This window comes from Polyodon spathula, chromosome 20 (genome assembly GCF_017654505.1).
Source record: "Polyodon spathula isolate WHYD16114869_AA chromosome 20, ASM1765450v1, whole genome shotgun sequence".
In the NCBI taxonomy this organism is placed as follows: Eukaryota; Metazoa; Chordata; class Actinopteri; order Acipenseriformes; family Polyodontidae; genus Polyodon; species Polyodon spathula.
The window spans coordinates 26,193,827-26,211,000 of record NC_054553.1 but is presented as its reverse complement, the minus strand read 5'-3'; the positions used below and the strand labels follow the sequence as shown (position 1 = coordinate 26,211,000).

The window sequence follows — 17,174 nt, the reverse complement described above, 5'->3', positions numbered from 1 at the left end:
GCTGTCTCGCACGAAGACCTGTGCGTGCAGCATGGGGGTGTAGCAGAGGTGCGCCCCATGGCGGCGGCTGAGTATCCTCCAGGCCAGCTCACTCTGATCCACCATGGGGGCCACCACGTAGCGTGCCCCTTTCAGCGTGGTCCTCCAGAAATCAAACCCCTGCAGCTTTGGCATGGCGTCCAGGCTGGGACGAGCAAGATGAGATTTATTTCCATTTCACTGTAAACCTATTGTCTAAATAACATTAGACACCGACTTCTTAAGACGTTTGTCCTTCTAAAGGCCTGATAACCAAGGCTTTTAAAAAGATCTTTTTTCAACCTATCATTCACCATATTGTTTTCACTTTGACACCTAGCTATCCCAAAGCCCGCATCTTGGATAGAGAGACATAAGCACTAATCTATTTTAAGGCTGTACAAGATGGTAGCCTAATACTGTACTAATCAGCGTTATGATACAAAACATGCATGTATATCAAACACGTTTGTTGTGTTATACAATTGGCGCCCCTGTCTCAATAATATTATAAAAACGTAACCATTAATATGTTTATTTATAAAGATGTTTTATCTTGATTTAAAAACAAAACAAAAAAAAGACCAGATAGCACTGTGCGTTTCTTTACACGCTCATAGTTAATCTGTTACAGTAATTACAGGTATCTACTTGCCCCTTCCACATCTAGCACGCAGACACGGGATGATTTACGTATTTCTCAAACGTTCATATGACGTCAGAAGGCTCTTATGCATTTATGCAATTCACTGTTTTCTTTATTTAACCAGAGGTGGATAAAAACATTCAATCATAAACACGCACGTGTGTACCCCACATGGCAACCGCGCCACTTCCCTTATTTGGCCCTATAAAACTGTATGCCGCAATGCAAAGACAGCTTACTCGTTTAATTTCGTCTTTTCGTTCTTTCTCGACGTTTTCAAAGTAGTCGATGTATGCTGAATGCGTGTTACATGTACACTACACCATCACCATCACACTCTGATCATAACAAACTGCCGACTAAACCATGAATTGGGGTTAATGTAAAATAATAACTGCCAGTGATCAATACCACACCAATTCTGCCAGCAAGCTGGTACTACAGTAAAGCAGACATCATTTCTGTGGGTATTTGTTCCTTGGCTAACATTTCGAACAGTTCAAATTAGTCCTTAAAACAAAACTCGAATTCCTGTCTGGGACCTATTTAACGATTCAAGGCTTTAGTTTAAAATCTCCTTCCTTATTCAGATTCCCAGTTACTCACCAGTTCTGTCCGTCGTGCTACTGGTATTGCAATGCGACCCCGACTGCGCTGTGGTCCTACTTTGTGTTACCTCCTATTCAGTCCGTATTGCTACTAAAAACACATTGTGACTTCCAAATCCCTCCGTCTGGAAACCGCCCAGTTTGAAATGCAGGAAGGATATTTTTTTCAATTTCTGACACTACTGTATTTATTACATTCTTTTTTAATTTACATATTTAGTTGTTATATATATATATATATATATATATATATATATATATATATATATATATATATATATATATATATATATAACACATATGATACATACAGGTTTTGACACCATTTTGTAACATTCATTTATTTATGCTGATGTTACCCATGTGGAAAGTGAGTGCGTCAGTCGCTGAGCTGGGAACCTCCTGGTTAAACGCCACTTTTTTTAACCACTGGATCACCAAATCTTAGCCTTACGATGCATATTAAGAACATACATTTTAAATACACATGATATATACTTCTATATGCCCTGCAGTAAGGGACTCCCTTATGTCAGTGCAGTAGAGTAGTTTAATTACTCTACTGCTCTGTATGTTAAAAGGTAATTCATGACAATACATTGCTTTATAGATTATTGAAAAATACATGTACTGTATTTATATTTATGAGAAAGGTGTTTTATTCTGGAAAGGTTGCATGCCACCCATGACTCACTCAATTCAAATCTATAAAGATTTATGAAATGATAAAAAAGCAGGCAATGTAAGAAGGCAATTTAACCCTTTTTGTTGTGGTATGGTTTAATATATGCAAGTGTGTGTGTAATAGTGACAACCTAATGATTACCTCCAATCAATGAGTCCACCTGCTTCAACGCACACCAGGTGCAGCCAGGACTGTACATCTGAAAGGTGTTTACATTGCTCTGGTGGGATCCTTAATCACACCCCCACGATTACCATCGGTCCTTCTTGGAAGTTGGAGGTGCAAATCTACAGAATGATCCATAAAGTCACTGCTTTTGAGACGTTCGTATTAAAACCAGTCGTTTGCGTGGTGTTCAACAGTTTTCTGTGTCACACATGGTGTCAGGGATTTGCATGTGTGCTACATATGGCAAGTGTTTGCTTAGGCCCACCCCCTTTATTCATCATTAACCCATTAAGTGCCACTGCGTTTGATGACAGGCTTTGTAATTTTTTTCTGGAGAATTGTATGGACCTGTACCTCTAATTTTGTTAACCACAAACATTGTCTAAATGTAACCGTTAACTCTGCAAATACAGCCCTTCAGATGCTTTTATGACGCCTCAATATAAAATTGAAAACCTTCAGAATTGTAGCATACTGGTTTAGAATGTATCAAATTACATAAATACAGCTTGTGTTCTCATTTTCAGAAATGTACTTGGTTAAGGATAGTAACAATAAAAACACACACAGAAGATTAGTGATATATCTATTTATTTGGACTAGTACAATAAATACTTGAGAAATTACAACACAGAATTAAAAATATATATATATATATATATAAAAAAAAAAAAAAAAAAACCTACAGAGGAACGTTCCATTCTGTCCCCCCATTACACTGCAAACTATTTACTATTACAGTTTTAAATTACAAAGCATCTGATTCTTCACAGACTTGATTAAAAGCCTCCAACATCAGATCTCTCTGTGTCTTTGTTGGTCCTGTTTCCTGTGTTCTACTCAGTGCTGTTACTGTAGGTTACTGCTTGTGAGTGCACCCTGTTAAGAGATCACTTGAACCAGGGCAAAGACACTTCTCTAAGGGCTAGATTCAGTCAAGAAGCACATTTACTTGTTCTAGGCTGCAATTCAATACTTTTCACTTTGCAAAATGTATGCTACAATTTTTTTTACAGCGAATACTGGAAATAAAATGTCATGATTAATTCTTGTGTGTGTGCAATTATATATATATATATATTATAGGATATATAATAATCAGGAAAACACACCAAGCATGAGCAATAGCGGTGGTTCCTAGTTCGGCTCAGTCACGACGAACTCACATTGATTCAGATTATATAAATATAACAGCCAGACTTTACAAGCATAATGAAAATACAGAACCTCTACGGTCTTCCTGAAGACATAAACCATATGAAAATAATACTATATCATTACACAGTACTGCCAGACAATATACCAAAGAAAGATGTTATACTTCATGGTGAGGTACGAAGGACCCTTAGCATTATACAGAGGTAGTGACTGAGAACTGAACCCCAATTTCCAGGTCCTTTATATTACTCAACTCAGTCAGGTACAGGTGAGAGAGATTACACCTTGATGAATGTTAAAGGGCTTGGACAAACAAAGTTCGCTGGAAAAATGTTTCAATTATCTCTCTCTGTGTTGCCTTCATTTGCCTCTCTGTACTGTTTTAGGGTGCATTACCTTCCAATATCCCTAGGTTTTGTAGTTCCCCTCATTGTAAAGGTTCCGGCAATAATATTGTGCACTATCGTTATTATTTTTCCATATGCTAATATCTTTATCAACAGTCCTTACAGAATTCTGCCACCAACAGGCGAAGTATTGAATCTTACAAACAAAATGACCTGCAAATGGAAATCTAGTGGGGAAAAAAAGTTTTCCTCTTTTGAAAGTTTTAAATACAGGTATCATCTTAACATCACTGTACTGTGGTTACATGTCACATGCAGCTCTACTGGTGTTTCTAGATATGTACACGTGTCTAATGTACATGTTTGTTTTTTGGTGTGAACTTGCAATACGCACCTTATTAGTTCTACATCATCAGGGTGGGGCCCAGCCTTTGGCTACACAATCATGCAACTTATATTTTAATTTGTAGAAAAAAGATAAATACCCCTTAGCAGACACTTTTTCTTTGTCTAATTCAGTTACTGAATTATATTTTCCAAGTGTTTACTCCAGTCTTTTTTTTTTTTAAGAGGTAAAATGTCTGGGTTAATTTTACAAAACTAGAATCAAACAATTAAGTCATGTAATCCAATTGTCTTAAACACTCTCAAGTTGTTTGTTTCTCATATAACATTTACATTATTATTAAAAAAAAAAAAAAATATTTTTTGAAAGCTGTTAATCAAACGCTTGATGAATTTTAGTAGGACCCCAAGAACTTTGGACAGATTCACCAAGCTTTTACTCCGTGACAAGTTTGCACTTTCTAAAAGTAACTGCAGGTATTCAGAAAACAACAAATAAAACACATTTAGGAACCATTGCATGGACTGTAGTTGTCTCTTCACAGTTTTGCAAAGTAGCATTATTAACAGTGCTGCACCCTTTAGACCAGAGCAAATACTTGGTAAATCCAGTCCTTTGTACTGCTAACGCCATTGCATGGGTCAGTAAGCGGAGTGTGGTGGGCTGATGGGGTCCTAGCCCTCCCTGGCGCTGACGCGGGGCTCTGCCAGCGAGCTGTGGATGATGCCTGTGATGGAGTCCACACCTTCTCCCTCCAGGAAGGTGCGGTGGTCCCCGTCAATGACGTGGACAGAGACCTTCCCGTCACACACCTGTGGAAATGCAAGCCAGAGACGCCGTGTTAGCATTCCTACTGTCACCTACGAGTGTCTGAACACCCTAACCTAGACCAAGGTTAAAAGAATAAGTCCTAACCTTTTTTTAATGATATAAAAGGGAACATTTTCCTAGACAGGTGTTTTTTCTGAATTTTGGTTTGACCACAGCTGCAACTCCATTGTGCCTTCAACTTGGTCAGCATGACAGAATGCACAAGAGATCAGCTGAACACAAGAACACGTTGGGCTAGATTCTTAAAGCGGTTTACTCCATTTCATGAGCTCAGTCTTTTTCAGAAAGGCAAAATGCAAACCATATAGTTATCAAACAAGAAACAAACCCTGAAGACAGGGGCTTGTTGTTATTCATCTAAAGTGGTGTCTTATTTTAGAATTGTAATCAGTGTTTTGGCTATCTAGCTCATTTATTTATTCTTAGTCAATCATAAAGAGTTCTCAATTCATGACCGCCAGGTACTACCAGGGAAAGGTGAACTTGGAGTACAAAGGTTCTGCTTTGGAACACCTGAATGCACAATGCTTACCCCTGATGCTGCTGCTGGAGGAATCCAGGATCATCAGCGGAGAAAATAAATATTCAATCAAAACCAACCAAGAAAAAACTAAAATCTGTCATCCCTGGTTAAGTAATATAAAACCGGCCAAAAGCATGCAAGACAGCTGCAAACACAGTGGTTCCTCTCTCCATCTCTCACCTCGTGGAGCCGGTAGTCTCCCCCCAGCCCGTCCCCATACTCGCTGCTGGTCTTGGCCCTCAGCAGGGTGACATTGCCGTGGTACTTGCTGGCTGGCACGTACTGGTCAGCCGCTTTCAGCTTGTAGTAGAAGGAGGAGGCGGCGAAGCGCAGGGAGTCTCGGCTCATGCTCTTGTGGCTGGCTGTGATGAGGTCCACAGCGCTGTTGACACGAGACTCCAGGTCTGACAGGGGCAGTAGGGTCTCCAGGAGCTGTGCAGAAGGAGGAGGATTAATACAGGCATGCCAGCTGGGGCTGACCTCAACATCTGACAGTGGTCTTTATATTCAGACGTTACAACACTAGGAATATGTGTAAGAGGATTCCATTAGACAAGTCACCACAGACAATGGCTCTCTTTATACATATTTGGCCAAACACTGCAATAGGCCTTATTTTCAAAGCATTTCATTGAATCTCCTATTTTTTTATAAATCTTAGAAAATGAAAAAGAAAACACAATGAGAGAACTTGGATTATGTTACTTAGCTGATTGGTTCTAGTTTTCTAAAATGAACAGGTATTTTACTGCTTTCAAAAAAACAGACTGGAGTAAACACTTTGAAAACATGGGCCCATAAGCCTAATTCTGTTCCAATCAACTAAGGCTTATTCAGGATACAGAAATCCCTGACCTGTCGTTGAAATGTTGGTCTACCTTTAACCCCTTTCTTTAGGGTTGCTTACAGTTGAGTGTTAACAGTGATGGCAGATGGATAAGCTCACCTTGTTATATTCAGCACCAGTAAACTGTTGAATGAACGCACAGAGGGCTTCCGTTTCTGCCTCTGATTCATTGCCAGGGGTTAACTTTGCTCGGTAACTCTGCACAGAAAAGGCAAACGGAACAAGATTTAAGAAGTGAACGCATCTAAAGCACTGGCGGTTCCACATACCCCGATTAGCATGCCTTGGAATACCTTGCCAAAGTTAACCATAGGTTGTCCATGATTAGTGCTAATCAGGTCTGTGAAACTAGCCATTAAGGTATTGTTAACCTATATAATTTTATAAGGTTTCTATATAATTCTATTATATAAAATGCTTCTTAAAGGGAGGTTAAAAGGGGTTTCAGATGAGTCAATATGACAAGGCGCTGTTGTTATGCTCCTTTTTTTTTAATCCCTGGTCGTTACACCTTTAACCTGTTGCCCACGTGAGGTTCTGTTTTTGAAGAGTGTCTCTTTCAGGTGAATTCAATCAGACCCTAACCTGTGTGTACGCTGCCACGTAGGAATGGGAGCCGTCAAAGAGGAAGAGGCACTCGACTGGGCGGGGGGAGAGCTGGGCTGCCTGGAGCTGGGAGCACATCTCGAAGGCCACACAGGCCCCAAACGAGTACCCAGCGATGCGATACGGCCCCTCCGGCTGCACCTGCCGCACACACTCCAGGTAGTAGGAGGCCAGGCTCTGAATGCTGTCTAGGGGAGCGGCTGGGATGGAGAGAGGCAAACAGCAATGACGTCAGTAAAGCTGACAGTGTTCATTCACGAGAATTTATAATGGTAATCAATACAATAAAAGTTACAACAGAATGTTCAATTGGTGAGTTCTTTGCATTCTTTCCAAAGTCGGGGTACCTTTAGTGCACTGCAGGCCGTAGCAGGGCACACTGAGTTTGGAGGTGAGGGTGCGGAAGGCAGCGATGGAGCCCTCGATGGGGTGCACAAGGAAGAGGGGGCGCTCAGTGTTCTCCACCTCGTTGAGGCACGTCACGGTCGGCCCGTCGGGGTTCACCAGCAGGATGTTGAGGTCCTGGCCTGTGAGACCAGCAGGGCCAGCCTTCTTCAGGGGAGACGGCCTTGACTCTGCGCGAGCAAAAAAAATAAACAAAACTCTTTTAACTAAAGGATTCCACATTGCCTGCTGTTGCCATCGAAATATTTTCCAGAAGTGGAACAAGAGACAACAAAAAAGTGAATTATTGGTGTAATTGAGCAACAAGCTATGGCATTCTTGCCTGTCATCTCATTCAATCCAGATTGGTGCCTGTTTTTAAAGCTTTTATTTTTGGGTAGTCTTTGAAAGAATCACTACATAAAGTGAGTGTTGTCGTAGTTTGCTCAAGTTCAATTGAATAAAGGTGGGAAATTGTCCAAAACAAACCCGTCATCAACACCTGTGCAACATCAACATACTCCATTTAAAAAGAGCAGGTGTTTTTGGATATGGACACACAATTGAGGTCACCGTGTAAGTGTGGCAGGTATGTTTATTAATTCTCTGTCCTCTAAGTCTGTTGTTAGCTGCCCCCTCCCTCCCTCTCTCACCCTCTGGGCCGCTCTGCTTGCTGGATAGTTCCCGAAGCTTGTTGATGGTGAGCTGGCGGATCTCCCTCATCGCCATGACGATTTCATAGTCGCGCTCCAGCATTTGTCGCACCTCCACGCCCATCAGCGAGTCGAGGCCCAGGTCAGCCAGAGTGGAGTCGGCATTCAGATTGCTCACGTCTCGCACTCCTGCCGAAAACACAGAGTCAGAGGGGACCACTGTCAGTGCTCGATTTCTGTCTGCCTTATATTATCTTTAATGGAATGCTTAAACTCTTGATCTACCTCTCCTGCTATGCACTGGACTTGCCTGACCTAAACACCATGCTACTGGATTCTCAGCTGATGCACTATTGCACTACTCTTACGTCACTGTAGATACAAATGTTGTAGTACTAATGTCTTATCTCATATTGTATCCAAGTTGTACATGCACTTCTATAAACTATACTGTATTTATATTGTTTTTGCACTATAACCTTGTACTGCCCTGTAACACCTGTAAGTAGCCTTGGATAAAAGGTGTCAAATATACTAGTACTACTACTACTATTACAACAACAACTACTACTACTAAGAACAATTTAGAAATCCTTGGATTTGGAGCCTGGTGTTTACTCATCGGTTTTGTGCTCAAATTCTTTTGGATTTCAAATTTCAAATTGCTTGACGATTTTACTTTGTGAATAAATGTGAGAAGCAGGATAAATGGCAGGAATGTGCCTTTCAAAGATAACTCCTGAATGAATGCAGGATGCAAAGGCGATGTCTTGAGCCTCAGCTTAACAATATTACACATTTTCAGTCCCCGCGAGAAGTTTTGATTTAATAAAAGCTTAAAGGCAACGACAGAAACGGCTTCATCTTTCCCGACCCATGACTCATTAGTAAATAGTTATCTCGCAAGTAAAGCGATGGAATGAAGGCCATTTGCTTATCCACAGGAGATTGATTTGTCAGTCAAGCTGACAGAGCTGCAGAACAGAGAGATTTCAAAATTTGCATTTAAATGGGATTCTACAGAAAACGTTCTGGATGCCCTAAATCTGACCAAACGTAATTAGGGATAGGGCATTCTGGCCTCAATTCAAAAGTTTCCATATCAACCCAATTTCTTATTGTTTCTCAAGAGTCTAAAAGGACAAAATTACCTGTCCTTGGTGCTGCAAACTCTTTCGAAAAAAAACAAAAAAACAATTACAGTTGAAAGTGAACACAGTAGGAACTGTTGAGTGCAGTTAGACTTCAGTTTACAACACCATATCTTTCAAATCAAAACTGTGCTGTAACTAACTGCATGGGCAGCATGTATAATCTATGCTGTCTCCCCCCCCCCCCAACTGTATGTTACTCTGTTTTTATAGCTCTGCTTTGTGCTCTTAACTGCAGCCACATTACACTAGAACCTGACACATCTGATTCAACACATGCTGGAGGTCCATCAGTTAATGGAGGGTATTTTATCTTACTGGATGGGATATGACAGGTTCTGCAGTACTGCCCACTGCACCTACGCTAGGTGCTATTGCTCGGCAAGTCCACCTACCCAGGATGTGAGCCACGGCCTCCACTAGGTCTCTCTGGCTGGCCCCTTCACCCTTCACAGTCACGGCTTTCTCCGCCAGCACAAAGCTGGACATGACAGGGTGGGGCTGGTTCAGGAAGCGGTCCAGCACCTCCATGCAGGAGCCAATCCGCTGCGGCAGGGTGCCGCCAATCACAGCGTCGTTCCCACCCATCGTCTCCAAGACCACGCCCACGTCCCCGATGGCGCCCCACTGCACCGCCAGGCCAGGGAAGCCGTCGTGCTGTCTCTTCTCACAGATGCGCTCCATGGTGGAGTTGGCAAAGCCGTAGTTGCTCTGCCCGGCGTTGCCACGGCCGCAGCTCACCGACGAGAACACCACGAAATAGCTCAACTCCGGGCACTTCTCGCGGGTCACCCTGGCAACAACAAAACCACAGTAAAGTGTTTTCATTCCCAACCAATTCAGTGATGGACATTGGATTTGGGTGCACTGTATGTGTTTGTTTTCTCTTTTTCTGTGCTGTTACTAAGGCAAGCACAGCAGACTTTTATAAGTGCATACTGACCTGTTTTTACTTAAAGTTTCTTAGGGGACTTGTGACTGAAGGGGTAGGTTTGTTTGTTCAAAGACTGCTATTGCATCAGTAAGGGAAATCTGACGGAATGTGAAATAGGCTTTGATGTAAGGTATAAAAGATATTAATAGGCCTACACATCACTGTGAGATCGATTTAAACAAGTCTGTTGCTGTAGAAGCTAGAAAATCCCTGAGTCAATGTGACAGTGACAGTGACAGCTGGAGAGGAGGATAAGGTACTTGGCGTCTTCTATTCTTGCTGCAGCTCCATCTGAGATCTCCAGAGTACTCACCTGTCCAGGTGAATGGTGCCGTTGTACTTGGGTTTGTTCACATCCAGGAAGTGCTCTGAGGTCAGGTTCTCTAACATGCCATCTTTCAGAACCTGGTGGTAGAAGAGGTGGGTTTTTAACCTGAGCAGAATGTATTATGATTTCTATTATTATTACAGTGATGTAGCTACACTCACCATGGCAAGGTGAAAGATGCCCCCTACTGGTCCCAGCTGGCATGCCTGTTTGATGAGCTTCTGCGTTCCTTTCAGGGTGCTGACGTCACTGGTGGAGACCAGGACCTGGACCCCCATCTCCTGCCACTCTCGGACCCTCTTCGCTTGGTACCCTGGGGAGCACGGAACAAAAACAGTTGATGTTATAGTATTTGCACTCATTTTTCTTTGTTATGCACTATGGCTGAGAGAAGTGGACTTTTTTTAAACAATTCGCTACATTGCAATAGCATAGGTCCTGAACTTCACATTGATTCAGTGCTCTTACCACTGCGTATACCGGATCGTGATGTCAGCACCAGTTTGCGAGCCCCTCGCTCTGTCAGCCAATGAGCAAGCTCCAGGCCGAAGCCGCCCAGCCCGCCGGTGATGATGTAAGAGTGGGAGGCGGGGCAGGAGGTGCGTGAGATGGCAGAGAGGGAGCTCTCCTGAGCTGGGGCCCCGCTTTCCTCTGATCGAACCTGAAAACAAACACAGGTCCTTTAATTTCTCTCGTTAGAGCAACAAAGGTCTGGTAAAACCATTCAGCCCCCATTCATGATTAATGTTATGAGTTATTTAAAGAATATCAAAGTGTTTTGTTCACATACTAGGAAAGAACATTGTCATGAATTACAGCTCTATGGTGAATAACACAAACAGAAAGGACGGCTCCCTCACCTGCAGCACCACCTTGCCGATGTGCTTGCCCTGAGCCATGTAGCGAAAGGCGTCCTCCACCTGGTCTCTCTTGAAGACGGTGGTCCGGAGCGGTTTGACCACCTTTCTGCGGATCCCCTCCTGCAGCAGCTCCGAGACCTCCTCCCACTCCTGGTTACCCTCCTCGAAGAGCGCGTCCAGCAGGATCCCGTGGAACGCCACATTCTTCAGGAACAGAGCCATGCCTAGTAAAAAAAAAACAGCAGTATTATTAATCCTGGAGTGTCCTATCCTGGTCCCGGAGAGCCTTTTCACTCCAGGTTTAACAGGTAAAATGAGATCATTAACTACATCAGGGTCTGGACTGAGGTTTAACTGGTTCAATTAAACAATTTACAACAGGGTTGGAACAAAGACCTTAAGCGGGAGGACCAGTTTTGGCCACCCCTGTTTTAATGGATTATTAAAAGTGTCTGAACAATCGATTACATTGATAGAATAATAATAAAATACAGAAGAAGAGTTCTGTATTTTAATTGGCTGGTGTCAGTGGGTACCGCAGCGTTTTCATTGGTCGGTGTGAAAGTGCCTACTCACCCAGAGGGCTGTTATTGGACAGGTCGTATTTGCCAATCTCTAGGAATCGTCCGTGACGAGCCAGACAGCGCAGACTGGCCTGCAACTTCTCTTCAGCCAGGGAATTCAGCACCAGGTCAACACCTACGAAGCAAACATACAGAGAAACATTGATTACTGTCAGCACTGCCTGGACACTGGGTCTGAAATCCAATCAACATGTAAATGCAATGTCACACAGGTAGGTATGCACTGATTAATGCTCAAGGATGAAAAACTACAACCACAAACATCCATAGTTATAACTGTCATTACAAATACACAGAACTAGACACATACTGAAATGTTGCTGGTTGGTTCCAATATCACAATGGATGATTGCATTTCTAATGTTTCTAAATGGAAAGTCCCCTCTCCTCACTCACCCCTCCCGCTGGAGGCTTGCAGGACGTGCTGCTCGAAGGTGGTGTCTCGGGAGTTGGCGAAGGAGTCTTTGTCCAGCTGGGGGAACCTCTTCTGGAGGTAGGAACGTTTCTCTGCTGAACCTGCAATCCGGGGAGGAGTAACAAGTTACACACTGCCAGGACAGCTCAGAATACAGCCTTTCTCCACAGAAACAATTTGCACCTTTTTTTGTGTGAATGGAAAATAAAACCGGCAACAAAACTGGTGACAAAAAATGATAAAACACATCAGTGGCTTCAGTTCACAAAGCCTCAAATATGGAGTAAAAAGATGTAAAGCTTAGCGCTGTATCTGTCACGGCAGACAATGCTGAAGCCGTCTGGTCACTCACCCACGGTGGTGAAGACTCTGCAGCCTCTGCTCAGGGCGATAGCGATGGCTGCCTGGCCGACTCCTCCTGAGCCCGAGTGAATAAGCACGCTCTCCCCGCTGCGCAGCCGACCCCGCACCACCAGGGAGTAATAGGCAGTGGCGTAAGCCACAGGGACAGAAGCGGCCTCCTCCAGGGACCTGCACACAAAACATGCAATCACAGAAGCTTTTAATTTCTTCAATGGCACAGTGTGCACTACTAAAGGCCTGGTTTTCAAAGCTTAGTAACCTATATTTATTAAGCCAATCCTTTGCATATTCACTTCTGCAACATAGCTAATCTTAGCTAAAAAGAGAATTACCTTTAGGACAATATGCAAAAGCACATTTTAAAACTGATAACGGTGAGTGAATTTCATTTTTGAAAACCAGGATAATGGAAGCACAAGGGCAACTACAAAGGTATGATAAGTCACTGGTAGAATGGTACCAGATTGACAGGAACCGATAGACCCTTGTACAGTAAAGAACCTACCAGCTGGAGGGGACGTCCCACAGGAACCTCTTGTCCGAGTCCACGACTGTCGCCAGTCCCTTCGCCGGGAGCAGCCCCATCACACGCTTCCCGCTGGGGTCACGACCTGAGAACTCCATTCCCAGCATGCACTGCTGCAGTGCAATGTCACCTACAAGAGGACGTTACAAAAAGACTGGAACCAATTTCTCTTGAAAAATCTCTTCCAAGGTTGCATTCCTATGTGCAATGACACACACAGTGTGCCTCCATTGCAGAACTATTTTGCTGTTCTGGATCTGTAATGTCTCTATTGCTGATAGTACTACAGAGCAATGCTTCAGTATTGTAATGGCACCCTGGCGTGTTGCATTAAACTCCAAGCGACGGGACAGTTTACCTGGGATGGCATCAGGGGGCAGCTTGCCGGTGGCCAGCATGATGTCTCTGAAGTTGAGTGAGGCGTAGTAGACCTGGCAGAGCTGCACGCTGGGATTGGTGGGTTTGAAGTGGCGCAGGGGCGAGACGATCCAGCGCAGAGAAGAGAGGTCACCGCGGGTCAACACATTTACATAGGCCAGCTCGGTCTGCTCCACACTCAGATCTGTGGGGATTCAGGGTAAATGTATTCAAATGTTGCCCCAGACAGACATCCTCCATAACTTCATATACATTTAGCATAATCTGCTACCTGAGTTCATTGTTTTTCGAAGAATATAACGTGTTAGAATATTAGAACTTGAAGGGTGGCATATGAGATTTGTTTTCTCACTACAGAAATCCAATCGATGCCATTGGTTGTTGAGTGTACCTGTCTGCAGCAAAGTGTGTCTGAAGGCGCCCCATTGGCCGTCGCGGTAGACGTTCATTGTGAGGTCATGGAGGAGGATGGCCTGCATGTCCTTGTGGGTGGGAGCAAGAGAGGGGGTGGTCGATGAGGGGTCCAGGTTTGACACAAACACAGAGCTGTGAAGACAGAGGGACAGAGGCATCGCTAGGGCATGCTCTGGGCAACACTGCATCAAACATTCCAAATCAAAATGATCCTGGTAGACTACTCAGTAAAGTGCCCCATTGCTAACTGGTATTGTTGAGTGGTAAATTTATCCTGTGAGTAAACTTTTATTAAGGGAGGGCAATCCTTTTAGCAGCCTTGAAAAACATTTGTTCCCTTATTTAATGCCAAAGCTACTGCTGAACACAATATTTTATATTTTTCTTTTTAAATGCAGTCCCCAATTATTTTACCCCTGATTTACTCCCCAATTTTGAAAGTCCTGTTATTATTTTTTTCCCCTCGTCACAGCAGTAATTCCCTACACAGCTCAGGGGAACTGAAGGTTCAGTAATTGTCTTCTGATCCCACGATCTGTGATCAACTGACTGCACACCACATGGCCCGCAATATATTATCTTTAAACCAAACTCTAAGAGAAGGAATTCTCACCGTATCCGGTTTCCTCCTGGCTCCTGTTTCAGGCAGTTCACCATGCCTACAATGCCAGAGTCCCCATGACTGCTCGCTGTGAGCCAGACAGGGTGGTCCGAGGGCTCAGCAAGGGTGGACTGCAGGGAGAGAGGGACACATTACTCCAGAGGCACATTGATATTGAAATTAGTTTACCTCTGGGGGTGCTAGGTAAAGTAGCAGACCTCTTTAAGATAGCCGTGCACTGACCTTGAGGCACTCCACCCACTTGTAGTCAGCCCCATCGACAGGCAGAAAGATGGGCACCTTCTCGGGGGCCTGCCGGCGACACAGAAAGATGGCGGAGCCATAGAAGGACCTCTTCATGGCAACCACATGGAGAGAGGCCTGGCTGAACACCTCCTCCCACTCCGTCTGCGGGGATCAGAGACGGGAGATAACAACATCAACACTTCTGTGTGCTCCAACCCAGTCTGCACGTTGACCAGCTCTCAAATAATCTGGTTAACTGGACAACTAAAACTGACAGCAAAGAGCACAACTGGCAACAGGAATATTCACAGAGGACAGTTTGTTTGTTGGAAATTATACTTTGGGTCACTGAGATTTTAATGAAGGTCAATAAATCAACACAGATGTGATGGATTTTAAAGGTTTGAGATTTCTATTTTGAGGTTGTTCACAGTACCATGCTAAAACTATGCAGTACTTGCAATCCATTTTTATTTTTTATCCTCTAGGTTTTTCACTTAAAAGACTGTTCTGCAGCTTGAGGTGAACAAACTGTATGTGCGGCTAATGATTGTGGAATAACAGCTTCCTGCTTTAGCCAGTGCCCGTGAAAAACATGCCTGCACTGCTGCTGTACCTGCGAGAGGAGCCCTTGCTCTTGGTTGTGGGAGGTGAGGAAGCTGATGGTTTCCCCCAGCGTGTCTCCCTTCAGCAGGGTGTGCAGCAGCACGAAGCGGCCCTCCTTCACTGCGGATGCCAAGTTGGAAATCACGTCGGAGGGGTTGCGCAGGGGATTGGCTGGGCTGTTACACACCAGCAGGTCCATGCCACCCAGGTTCCCAAGTGCCGGCCCGCTGCTGGGGTCCCACTGAGCCACTGAGACCCCTAGCGCCTCCAGATCGCTCTGGTGGGCTGTCAGAAGGTCGGAGGTCATGTCTGTGGCAGTGTAGTCAAGCTGCAGCATGGGCTGGATATTGAGGAGGGGGACGATCCGGGAAAACAAGCGGCCATCACTAGACAAAACCTGCAGGAGTAATAAAACCCTGTCAGACCTGCACAGGCATTCTTTCACAATGCACTTGCCACATTTTTTGACAATGATTTGCCATACTTCTCTGTTCTTTCCTACACTTTCCAACATGATGCGATGCATTTAACATGGTATTTTAAGGGATCATTGTGTACCAGCATTTGGATTACAACACCACAATTGCACTGCAAATCCATTTCATAGTAAGACATTTTAAAGAGGATGAGAAGTAACCATAATGGTTCTTTTTTTTGTTGTTGCTAATCTATTACAGACACAGGCAAACTCAAGTTACGCAAACAGGCCAAGATTTTGTAGGGTACCCAATCAGTGGCACTGCCGCACCCCCAGCACCCGTAGTTCCAGCACCCTTGTAACAAATCGTTTGGAGTCTGCACCTCATCTCTTGTGCACTGCAAATAAAAGTTATCTCAAAGCTAATACTTGGTTGAAACAGAAACCTGGCCAGTTTGTGGCTCATTTGGGATGGAGGACTTTAAAACTGTTCCAAATTAAAAAGCATTCGAGATAGTGCCAATCGGATTTGCATTGAAAACTGACTTTCTTTTTGCACTTAAACTGAGCTAGAATGAACGTTTAAAGGTGTTTTTCTGATACAGGTTGTGACAGCCTCCCTCACCTCAAGGACTTTCATGCGCCCGGGGCTGCTATTCTCCAGTGCGGTGTCCAGGCAGGCTCGCAGGGCGGGGGAGTCCAGCAGCCCGTTCAGCAGGGGGTCCTCTCCCAGGCACCCCCTCTCGCGCTCCACAGTCTGCTCCAGTTCTGAGTGCAGGTTCCCGTTTAGCTCCAGCTTGCACAGCACTGACAGGAGGTGCAGGAGACCCTTCCCTGACCGAGACACAGACTCCTCCCCTGCCACCTGCTCCAGCCCAGGGATCAACAGCTTCACCCCCTGCTGCGCCAGCTTCCTCTGCAGCTTCAGGATGAGCCCTGGACAACAGAAGAGGCCTAGGTTACTGCGGCACACTCACAGCGATGCAATACAGCATAAAGAGTATCAATGATTACACAATTGAAGATATCTCCAAATCTTCTTTTTCTCATAGCTACGCCTTTCTTTTTCCTGGTGTGCCTTCTTGACACTTTTCATAGACAGAAGTGGTTCCTCCCTTTCTCTCTCTCCCTCTCACCTTTGCACTGTCCTAGCTGGGCTCGCAACTTCTCACTACCCCTCAGGCACTCAGTCTCCACGTACGGCACAAAGTGGAACTTCTCAAGTGTGGGCGGGGTCTGTTGCTGTTGGCGACGTGGTGCCACAGTCGCATGGAGGCCGCAGATCTGAACTCCGCCGGCCAAAATGTTGTCGAGGCAACGGTTGACGACAACATCCACCGCTGTGAACACAAAGGATACAAATCACTAGATGCACAAATTCACCCAGGAAAACGGATAGTGTAGTTTTGTCATGTTTTCCTGTTGCTTCACTTACTTTTTCAAATGCCACAAATGTGAGAGAAATAAACACAGTAAGGCAAAATAAACACAAGAAGCATTAAATGTGCTATTGACTTTCAAACACTGGCA

The 17,174-nt window shown here is 44.3% G+C and overlaps 2 protein-coding genes across 3 annotated transcripts in view; both read right to left on the bottom strand.

The window, feature by feature from the left end:
• dus1l (dihydrouridine synthase 1-like (S. cerevisiae)) overlaps positions 1-1,355 on the bottom strand; it is a 16,994-nt gene extending 15,639 nt beyond the window's left edge. For both annotated transcript variants that reach the window (XM_041220250.1, XM_041220251.1), the window contains exons 1-2: positions 1,271-1,355; positions 1-184 (exon numbers count right to left, since the gene is read on the bottom strand). The exon at positions 1-184 is cut by the window's left edge and continues 63 nt beyond it. In XM_041220250.1, the coding sequence (XP_041076184.1) occupies positions 1-174 (174 nt within the window). In that variant the 5' untranslated portion in view covers positions 175-184; positions 1,271-1,355. The remainder of the gene's footprint in view (positions 185-1,270) is intronic.
• A 1,344-nt stretch (positions 1,356-2,699) lies between these two features.
• The window catches only part of LOC121295320 (fatty acid synthase-like), a 32,370-nt gene continuing 17,895 nt past the window's right edge, over positions 2,700-17,174 (bottom strand). The window contains exons 21-42 of the mRNA XM_041219800.1: positions 16,781-16,984; positions 16,270-16,580; positions 15,237-15,623; positions 14,618-14,782; positions 14,387-14,505; positions 13,751-13,905; positions 13,340-13,543; positions 12,961-13,111; positions 12,445-12,623; positions 12,074-12,193; positions 11,670-11,792; positions 11,094-11,317; positions 10,702-10,894; positions 10,395-10,546; positions 10,219-10,310; positions 9,367-9,764; positions 7,821-8,009; positions 7,131-7,358; positions 6,763-6,983; positions 6,277-6,375; positions 5,511-5,762; positions 2,700-4,788 (exon numbers count right to left, since the gene is read on the bottom strand). Of these exons, the coding sequence (XP_041075734.1) occupies positions 4,651-4,788; positions 5,511-5,762; positions 6,277-6,375; positions 6,763-6,983; positions 7,131-7,358; positions 7,821-8,009; positions 9,367-9,764; positions 10,219-10,310; positions 10,395-10,546; positions 10,702-10,894; positions 11,094-11,317; positions 11,670-11,792; positions 12,074-12,193; positions 12,445-12,623; positions 12,961-13,111; positions 13,340-13,543; positions 13,751-13,905; positions 14,387-14,505; positions 14,618-14,782; positions 15,237-15,623; positions 16,270-16,580; positions 16,781-16,984 (4,304 nt within the window). The 3' untranslated portion in view covers positions 2,700-4,650. The remainder of the gene's footprint in view (positions 4,789-5,510; positions 5,763-6,276; positions 6,376-6,762; positions 6,984-7,130; positions 7,359-7,820; positions 8,010-9,366; positions 9,765-10,218; positions 10,311-10,394; positions 10,547-10,701; positions 10,895-11,093; positions 11,318-11,669; positions 11,793-12,073; positions 12,194-12,444; positions 12,624-12,960; positions 13,112-13,339; positions 13,544-13,750; positions 13,906-14,386; positions 14,506-14,617; positions 14,783-15,236; positions 15,624-16,269; positions 16,581-16,780; positions 16,985-17,174) is intronic.